Genomic DNA, 10,021 nt, shown 5'->3' with positions numbered 1-10,021 from the left:
TCATCTTGGCTTTAATTTCAAGCTGATAAATTGTGGAAGTTTTCTATTTACATGTGAAACTGTAATTCCACTCTGATGTGTCACTATCAATTAGTTTGTGGAGAAGATTTGTAGTTGAGAATGACATTTTTTAAATATATATTTTTTTTTCCCTATAAATGGTCTAATAATTATAAACTGAAATGCATAAACCCCTGTAAGGTTACATAGTTGTATTATTCATCATGTCAGTATTTTTTGACTATAGCCATCTCGCCCAAGGTTTGTCCTAGAAGGAGCTTTTAGAGGTCCTGAAACACAGAGGTGTACACTGATGAAAAATAATAGTAAGAAAAAAAAGTATCAAAATAATGGTGGTGGAGAGGCCAGGACTGCCACAAATGACTGGAGAAAATGTCCCTTAGAGCAGCAGGTGTCGCTGTAGACCCACTGACGTGTCAAAGCTGTACAGGAAGTCCCGCCCTGTCACGTGCCTTTTCCTTTTGACGTGAAAACAAAAAACAGCTGTACAGCTCAAGATGGCCGCCGCGACGGTAGCGGGGCTCGACCCGCACACGATGGAGCAGAAGAAGTTTGAATACTTCTCCTCCATCAACCCCATGGCCAAGAAGATAATGCAGGAGAGGGAGAAAATCAAAACCAAACATGGGTCGACGTGGGACAAAATGACTCCGGAAGAGCAGGACAGCGCTATAGACAACTGGATGATCGACCCGCACATCCGAGCCAGATACGCGATGCACCGGGTGGAGCGCGAGGAGGTGATCTGTTACCCCAAACTACTCATCCAGACGGGCCAGAAGATAGTCCACTTTGGAGACGAGGTAACGAGAACCGAGGAGCCGCGGTATCTGGGAGGCTTAGTTGTCGAGGTCGACGCCACGTAGCAGCCCAAATATGAACGTCACAACACAGCACAACACAACACAGCACTATCAAAATCAGAAGACTTTTTTTTGCCATTGTCAGTGAACACAACTTCACAAACTAGGAGCTTTCTTCGGTGATAAAATGCAACATAAAACACTGAATAATAATAATAATGATAATATAAAAAAGTAGAAATATAGCTATTATAAATTCAAATAAGGGCATGCATAAAGTTAAAAAGATATGCTTAATAATAAAATAGTCATCGAGGTAGATATATACAGTAACATCAGAACAGTGCAAACATGACTTATTAAGGTGACTGGTATTATAAAGTGTCCACTTTAGTGCAGATATTATAAAGTGTTCATGAGACCAACAGCAGAGGGGAAGAAACTGTTCTTATGACAAGAGGTTCTGGTCCCAATGGACTGTAGCCTCCTGCCAGAGGGAAGTGGCTCAAATAGTCCATGTCCACCACACAACACAGTGCACAAAACAGCACAACACAGTGCACAAAACAGCACAACACAGTGCACAAAACAGCACAACACAGTGCACAAAACAGCACAACACCCCACAGCACAACACCCCACAGCACAACACCCCACAGCACAACACCCCACAGCACAACACCCCACAGCACAACACCCCACAGCACAACACCCCACAGCACAACACCCCACAGCACAACACCCCACAGCACAACACCCCACAGCACAACACCCCACAGCACAACACCCCACAGCACAACACCCCACAGCACAACACCCCACAGCACAACACCCCACAGCACAACACCACACAGCACAACACCACACAGCTGACGCAACCTACGACACTGTACAGCTACCGTACGATCAAACATGGCATTATCAAATTGTTATAAAATAATGTTACCACCCAGTTTAACAACAGGACACATTTATTATATTAGGCCTCATCAACAACATATCATCAGACCTTAATGAATCCAACTGATTTTAGGATATTACCTGGCAAGATGAGCATTCTGCACCCTTCTCGTGGGAAACCAAGGTACATTAAAAAGTAGTTTGAATATAAAATTTTGCCTAATTCACTCTTAAAAGTAATAATTATTTGGTATTGTTTTATTTTAACACTGTACATTTTCAGAGCCAGCTGGAGTTTAGCTTGGTCCCCGGTTCTGCAGAGCAGGGGATTTCTGCCTCACAAGCAGATTCAAAGGCTTTAAAGGGACAGACAACCAAAACAACTACAGTTAATAAGGTATGGTACATTAAGAGAGATGAGTTTAATGTTTTTAATATGTTATATTGTATTGTATTATAATTTATTGATAAAAATGTTCCTGTTTAATGTACTGTCAGGTGAATGCCACTGAAAGCAGAAGGCCAGAGGAGGAGTCGTCTTTCTGGAAGATCAGTGCGGAGAGGTCCAAGTTGGAGGGAGAAAAAGCTAATTTCCAGTCTCTCACTCCGAGTCAAATCAAATCACTGGAAAAAGGAGAGAAACCACTTCCTTCATATCTACGACAGGTATGCCTAATACAAACTTAAACTTCACATACAAATATAAACTTTTAAAGTGACCCAAAGGCAAAATTAAGGAGCAATTTGTGGTCACAGAAGTTTAATGCCCTGACTGGCTGATACATGGTGTGAGCCAGTACAATACATTGAAAAATAAAAAATAAATGAAAATGCCTCTAGTTGAAAGTATGAAGAAATGGCCCTGTAGCTGTTACAGCTTTACTTGACAAGAGAATGCTGGGTCCAGACAAATATTTGCGGTGTTGAGTTTTTTTTGAGCATTGTAACGAGAAAGCAGATGGCTGCTGTTTTCCAAGACCCAGCGAAGTACCTCAAAGCTATTAATAAATGTGACAATGAGGAAACTAATACCTTATTTTATTATCTTTCTGGTGGACATTCCGCTGTATCTCTGTGCTCTGTTATATATTTGCAAATCTTCAAATTGAAGAGTTTTCTATGAATTCATTCAAACTTTAACACAAAATGAGCAATATACAGTAGTGGTTTGTATTGTGTTTCCATGTACAGTCAACTTTAGAGCCAGTTTTATTTATTTTTACTATTAGTCTGGTTTAGCATTCTTTGTGGAGTTTATATCCCTCCAACCTTTTCATTGTTTAGTTCTGGTTTCATCTGGAGTTTATTTCATTTGAAGATGGTGGTGCTAAAAATACTGCGAGTCACTCTATAATACTACCCATTACTTCATATCTCATGAACTTTTATGTCAACATGATTTTCCACAGGAGACGTCTGTTACAAAGGAGCTTGAGCCAGTGGCAGAGCACCACCACCCTCCTCCTCCTCCTCCTCCAGCCCCGGTGAAACCCATCAAACAGCGGGCCCCTAAACCCCCTGCCCCTCAGCCTCCTGTCGTTGTCAGTGCCCCACCCGCGTCCATCTCCATCTCCACCAATCCCGTGCCTCCGGTCAGCGTCTCGTCCTCGGTGGCCGGGTGGGAGCGGTCCCAGAGCACGCTGCCTTCAGTCAGCAACTCTTCAGATGAGGTGTTCTCCTCTAGCCTCCTGTCCAAGTCTCCTTCCATTTCCACCAGCGCTGAGAAGGACAAGCAGGAAGAGCCCATAGCAGATGTAGGCAGCAGTCCAACATTCTCCCAGGTAAGCAATCGATCCACTTTATTTATATAGCACTTTTTACAAACATGACCGTTTCCAAAGTGCTGCATAGATGAATGGAGACATTAAATCAAACGTATTAAAATACATAAAACTAATAACCAAGAGTAAAGAAAAGGTATTTCCCCTCAGTCGTCCAGGTCTGATCCATAGTAAAAGCTGAAGTTAAATCTGTCAGATGAACAAAAAAGACTGGACTTTTTGTCCAGTTGGCAGATTTAACTTTGGCTTTTACTATCTGATAATAAAGAATAGGCAGGTTCACCTTCAGATTTTAGTCCCCACAATGTGTTACACATATGCCTACTGCTGATTTTGAACTGTTCTCGACCCAGTCATCTAACCATTACAATTTAGCTCCTTAGCTCAAATCGTTATCATGCTTGCCCATGAACCTGTTTGCACTACATCAACAAATGCTAAGCTTCTGTTATGTAACCCACAGTCATTCCTTTAATAATGACTGTGTAATGACTGTGTCATTTGAATCTTAGAATGATTGACATTTTGTTTGAAGCACATTAAAATACCCTGTTTTCTCTTTCTCCGCAGTTCAACACAAGCAGCTCGATCCTGAAGACGGGATTCGACTTTCTTGACAACTGGTAAAAGTCGGCCACAACCAGACCCCTTTCCTAATCTATTATCCTCGGTATGACTTTGAAGAAGGACCACACTGCCATGACACTACGCAACTCAAACTGTTCCCACCTGTATCCAAGCAATATCAATTATGTATGTATTTGTGTAGAAGAAAAACTCTAGTGACTTGTTTAGACCTGGTGTCTCAAAATTATGCTCCTAATACTCTTTTCCTTATTTAATCAACCTTTGATATACATGTATTAAATAAATTGCCTTGATTCAGGTGAGATTCTTTGGGATATGAACAAAATTTGCATCTACTAAGCTTTCTAACTTGATGTTGCAAGTTATGGTATGTTTTGTAGTATTTCTAACTAGTAGTAGAACAAGGAGTAATCAGAAGTGTTATGTAGCTGCAGCGGTTCTTGCTGTAATTGAAGCTTTAATAGAGAAAGCGCAGATTTGGCAACTTGTGAACACCCGTTTTATCAACCATAAGCAGTGTGTATGAAAATGTATCTTGTTTTTACATTGAGAATCCAAATCACTACATGAACGTAATCTCATCTCTTACAATATCTGTATGGCTAGATAATATGAATATAGAAATCAAGACAATCGAATGAACAGTTTATACAACACTCTATAAAGTGACATAGTTTAGACTGGTCTGAGTATTTCAGAATCTGCATTGTGTTTACTAAGCATTATTATATCTAATAATGTCGCTCAGAGGAACATCAGATCTATTTAGCTTTCTATCCCTCTTCTCAGCTTAATTATGTTTTTTTTTACTGTACTGAACAGTTATGATTGTTGCAGGGGGAGACTTGAACGCAACGCGAACAGGCTGACTTATTTTATACTCACCATTGCTTTTTGTTACAGTTTATTTAACCCTGCATTTATTTTTGTAACTATTACTATAGAATCTATTATCATATATTTTGAGTCAAACGTACTCACTCTGCTACATTTTTGTTACAAACACTTTTAAAAGGTGAAGGGAAGTATCATATCAGTAAGTGATACAACACCACTTGTAGGTTCCACTTGGTTTGATGCACCTTTATAGTGTATTTGGGGAGTCATTTGACATGTCCACCATCACCAGTCCCCTTCACCTTTGACCCCCACATAAGTATGATGCAGATAGTGAACATTGTGATTCAGGACCGGCATGTTGTGACTTGTACCACTCGTGTCATAGAGAACTATTTTACTGACTTTTATATTTGTCCTCTTACTATATCATATGCTTTACATGTAGTACATGTAGATGGCACTTGTGGTGTTTTGAGGGTGCATAAATATAAATAAAAGTCAAAGTATATTTTGTCTGTCAAGATTCATTTTAATCAGATTTAGTTGGTTTGTTAATTATTGTAATGAAGCTTCCGTTAACTTAAGGATATTTAAAATGTATACTTATGCTGCTGGTTTAATTAGAAAACAACTAAATGTGGTCTTAGGAAAAGGTCAATTTTTAAGAAAGTCAATGAATAGGACAAAAATAACTGCACAAAATGGAAGGAAAGAAATTCTAAAAGTGCACAGATCCCTGCCAAGGCACCTGCTCTTACCAACTTTCCAGAGAGCCACAAAATCTGCTTAAGTTATAAGAATTTACCCCAAAAATGCGCACATTCCATTGCCCTTTAACACATTGTTCAGCATTTCCCAAGCACCATCATAAAAAGTCATTTTACCAAGGATCCAAAAAGCAGTCTCTATGTGGAATGCTTTGAGGAATCTAAGCTAAACAAGCTCTTGGCCTAGTTCAAGTCGCCATCCAATGAGTTTCTATTTTAAGGGTAATGGGTCTTATGCAACTTCATACATTATTAATCATATGTGGGAGAAAACACAGAATAGAGCTGCTACTATCTGAATAAGTCATCCACAACATGGCCAAGATTCTATTTATCCATGCACTCGTGACTGCCTTGGTCTATTGATCTTATAATACCTGTGTAATATCTGAAGCCCATGAACTGAATATATTGCACTTTATCATCTTTACGATTTATATTAAGCGGTTGATACTGATTAGATTAAAAAAAGAAGTAAAAACTGTAATAGCACCAGAATTATCACAAGTACAAGTAGTAGCATGAGTAATAGCAGTCTGTGTAACTTCTAACTGTACTATGCAGCTTAAATGATTGCCTTTGGTGCTACAAGTAGAACTGAGGAGTCCTTGTGCACAGCTCTGCTCCATACCTCCATGAAAGAAAGCTCTATGTCCACACAGCACTATTTTCACCACAAATGTTTGGGTTAATAAAAATCATATAGTGGAATTCTACTTAAAACATCATTTGTAGCTCATTTGTAGCTTCACTATTTGAATTGAACTGATTGTGTTTAGGTTTTAAAGAGAAAATGATTTGGCTTCTGTTGCATGCAATGGTTGACATCGTTTTATCAAATTTAGACCAGATGCCCTTTCTAATGAATCCCTGTTGGGCACAAATGTAACCCCAGCAACCCCACAACTCCAAGTAGATAATAGGCTTGTAAAACAGGCTGGTGGCAAAGAGAAAAAAGTTGCAGCTTAGTCGAATAGTGATGTAATTTGGGATTACAAATAGTTTCCAGAGTGGATTCAAGCAGAGGTCTGGAAAAGGTTGCCATTGTGTAGAGAGCAGCAGCTGGAGCCCAGACCATTTCAACATCACGTCTGGTCCTCTGCAGTCAGTCACCGGATTCTTGTGGCATTTTTTACAGGCGCATACCTCTGCTACCAGCACACCTAAACACATAAGCTGAAGAAACGATGTTGCATCAGGTTTGGAAAGTCCAAAGAGAACAAGAGCGCATGAAGCTGCTTAAATAACGTTGAGCTTTTGGGTTATGATTTCATTTGTCTTAAGGGTTTGTAAAATTTGCTGTAATGTTGTATTTTTGAAGGTTTGTGGTTTCGACCTGTTTTGTCATAGATATTTGTGAGATCGATTTGGTTAGATGTTGCGCATCTTTGTTCACATGAAGCCTGCCATTCATTCACACCACGCTTTACAGGACACATGACTGGCCCTAGTAAAACTCTCCAAGCGTGGCTTTGTGGGAGGCGGAATCAACATCCCAAACACATGCGCAAATGACGGGGTTTCCTGCCAGGTGAAGCAGGAATGAGAAGATGTAGAGAAAGTTTGGCGAGTTTGGGTCACCGCTGAGTGCTGGTGTAGGGGAGTGGACGAAAGAGGACCGCGCAGAGAGAGGGGCAGAGGAGAAGTCTGGACCGAGCAGCGCTGAGACAGAGTGCGGAAGGACACTGAGGCAAAATGGGACCAGCTGTGCGCTCGCTGGCTCTGCTCGCGCTCGGAACCCTGTGCGCACTGGGAGGTTGTTTACCACAAGGGACGTCCGAAGGAGCGCCAACCCAGGTCAGGAATGCAAATGATTCATTTTATTAAGCTTTGGTATGTCCGTTTAAGCTTCTTAGAAGTCATGATGAATAGTCTTACGTCATTGCTGCCTTCTAGAGATGGATGACTGTCACGGTGCCCCTGAAGACTCATCATTTAATTAGTTAATAAAACTATAGTCTAGTCGGATGGGGGTCGTGGATGATATAAGGCAGACTGCCAAAGTATGATCATTATTCAGCAACGTAAACGCCACACCATTAGGCCACTATGTTACATTTGTAACAACGTTCTCCTGGTAACCTTCTAATAGTTTACTAATATTAAGCCTACAAGACTGCAACTACTACTACAACCTCAACTAGTTTTTAGAGTCACAGGCTGTCTGGGTTTTTATCTACATGTTGAACATGCTCGTCTTATGTTTATCCCAGGCACCGGGGTTGAAAGTGAAAAGGGCCAGAGGAGACAACCCAGACATCCTCCCAGAACCTGAGCCAACCAACCCCACTTCAGACTTTGAAAATTCATACAACTACGTCTGTGTGTCTTCTTTCACATTTTCTAACTTTTGTTTTCTACTCAAAATAGTGACAGTTTGAACAGCATTTTAACATGATTTCTGTGCTCTGACAGTGTCCAGACTTGCTGGTTTGGACCAGTCAATCCACAAGCTCAATGTAGGACAATACACACTGGACGTCAAAGTCAGCCAGCTGATTGACCGCCTCAACAGGATGGATGGTATTTGTTTTGATTTATTTAACTAAACTTTATTTAAAATGAAATGTGATCAGTTATTTTTATTTTCAGCTAAAGTAGTCGAGCTGGAAGACAATATTAGAGAAGTACATCAACACAGCAAAGACAACCGCAAAGAACTTGGGAGACTTGAAGGTAACTTAAAATGCATATAGGCCTAGAGCTTGTGAAATTGGTGAAACTGTGAATTCATTGATGCAATACATTTTCAAGTATTGTGTGGTTCAGTCATCACTGTTGATGAGCATATGCATTAGAAAGATAGACTCTACACTTAAGTCATATTTATAAGAGTCCTGAGCCTGAATAGAGCAAGACACAAGGAGGCCAAACACAGGGAGGCATGTGACAACTGCATGATAAAACATGTCAGCCCTCACACAGCTGACTGATATGCAAATTGACAGTAACCTATAATTATTCATGTTTAGGCACTGTCTTGTTCATGGCTGAAAAAACATAAACCATTATTTTCCTTATTGGTAAATGTAAATGTTGAAAAAATAATTTGAAAAGAAACAAAAAACAAAAAAAAAGAGTGCCCACATAGTTAACGTTGATGGGAAAATGAGCAGCCATGCCAACTTAGGTTCTAGCTCTCAGACACCACACCTCCTCAGTGAACATTATGCCGTCTTTGTCATAATTCCATTTGGTTTGTCTCAGGTTGTCAGAAGGGCCGTCGTGTGGGCTACAAGTGCTACCTGGTCTACAACAGTAAGGAGGACTATGCTGGAGCCTCCAGGAAGTGCCTTGAACGGGGCGGGCGGATGGCCATGCCCCGAGATCGGAGGGAGCAGGAGGCTCTAGCCGACTATGTCAAGTCATTCTTCCACCCCGGAAACTGGCCCGTGTGGTTGGGCATCAACGACCTGCGCTCAGAGGGGACGTACGTGTTTGATGATGGGACCGCAGTGTCTTATTTCCAGTGGCGCAGGCACTTCCTGTCCAGCCAGCCTGACGGAGGCAAGAGAGAGAACTGTGTGGCCATATCCTCGGACGATGGAGACTGGTGGGACCACTACTGTGACCGCACCATGAACTACCTGTGTGAGTTTGATGACAGGGTTGGACTCTGAAATGGCATCTTCATAGATTTCTGGAGGATTATATAAGAGTCTGTAAAGTTATCTATCCTCACACATCCAATCTGTTAAAGACAAACAGAAGAATATAGTGCTAAATAAGATAATTGTTTTTTTTTTTTTTTTTTTTTTTTATAGATATCGCTGTATACGTACATAAAATCAACACTGTTATGTAATGTTTTAGATGGATTCTGACCTATCTGACATTTGTAGCTTTACAGTAACAAAACATTAGATCAAAAAAAGTTTTACCAGTTTTAAATGTTCGTTAACAGTAAACACTGCTGACCACACTGAAAAAGACCCATTGATCAATATAATTTATTTTTATAAACAAAAATACTTATAATTGAAATGTTTCTTATATGTATGATATTTAAAATGTTTATTACAGTTTATAATTATGTAATGTTTGAAATATATATAAGTTTATTTGAATGTGATTCTTGTGTGATTTGAACATACAATAGGCCTACTGCACACATTGACCTCTCAAAGTCTAGACCCTGACTTTACTGTATTTCACTCTAAAACATTTGTTTCCTTGACACAGAAATGAACATCAAAATTTTTTTTGTTTTTGTTTTTTTAACTCAACAAATAGATTTTGCATCTGATCCCAGATGAAAGTATACATGTTTGTGTTTGACAGTTATTATGCTGCCAGAAAATCGTCAGGTTTAACCAGCAGC

General features: G+C 40.1%; 2 protein-coding genes across 2 annotated transcripts; both read left to right on the top strand.

Moving 5' to 3' along the window:
• The first annotated feature begins 459 nt into the window (after positions 1-459).
• c24h1orf198 (chromosome 24 C1orf198 homolog) lies at positions 460-5,454 on the top strand. Its single transcript, XM_033991186.2, has 6 exons — positions 460-824; positions 1,858-1,908; positions 2,008-2,121; positions 2,223-2,390; positions 3,134-3,505; positions 4,076-5,454. The coding sequence occupies exons 1-6, from the start codon at positions 519-521 to the stop codon at positions 4,130-4,132; spliced, it is 1,068 nt and encodes a 355-aa protein (XP_033847077.1). The 5' UTR covers positions 460-518; the 3' UTR covers positions 4,133-5,454.
• A 1,637-nt stretch (positions 5,455-7,091) lies between these two features.
• Positions 7,092-9,729, top strand: clec11a (C-type lectin domain containing 11A). The gene is made up of 5 exons (XM_033991188.2): positions 7,092-7,497; positions 7,914-8,022; positions 8,116-8,223; positions 8,293-8,376; positions 8,908-9,729. Exons 1-5 carry the CDS (start codon positions 7,396-7,398, stop codon positions 9,318-9,320), a joined length of 816 nt encoding a protein of 271 aa, XP_033847079.1. The 5' UTR covers positions 7,092-7,395; the 3' UTR covers positions 9,321-9,729.
• The last annotated feature ends 292 nt before the right edge of the window (positions 9,730-10,021 follow it).

Source organism: Periophthalmus magnuspinnatus, chromosome 24, assembly GCF_009829125.3.
Source record: "Periophthalmus magnuspinnatus isolate fPerMag1 chromosome 24, fPerMag1.2.pri, whole genome shotgun sequence".
In the NCBI taxonomy this organism is placed as follows: Eukaryota; Metazoa; Chordata; class Actinopteri; order Gobiiformes; family Gobiidae; genus Periophthalmus; species Periophthalmus magnuspinnatus.
Note: the sequence above shows the minus strand (reverse complement) of the source record. Positions and strands in the feature narration are given on the sequence as shown.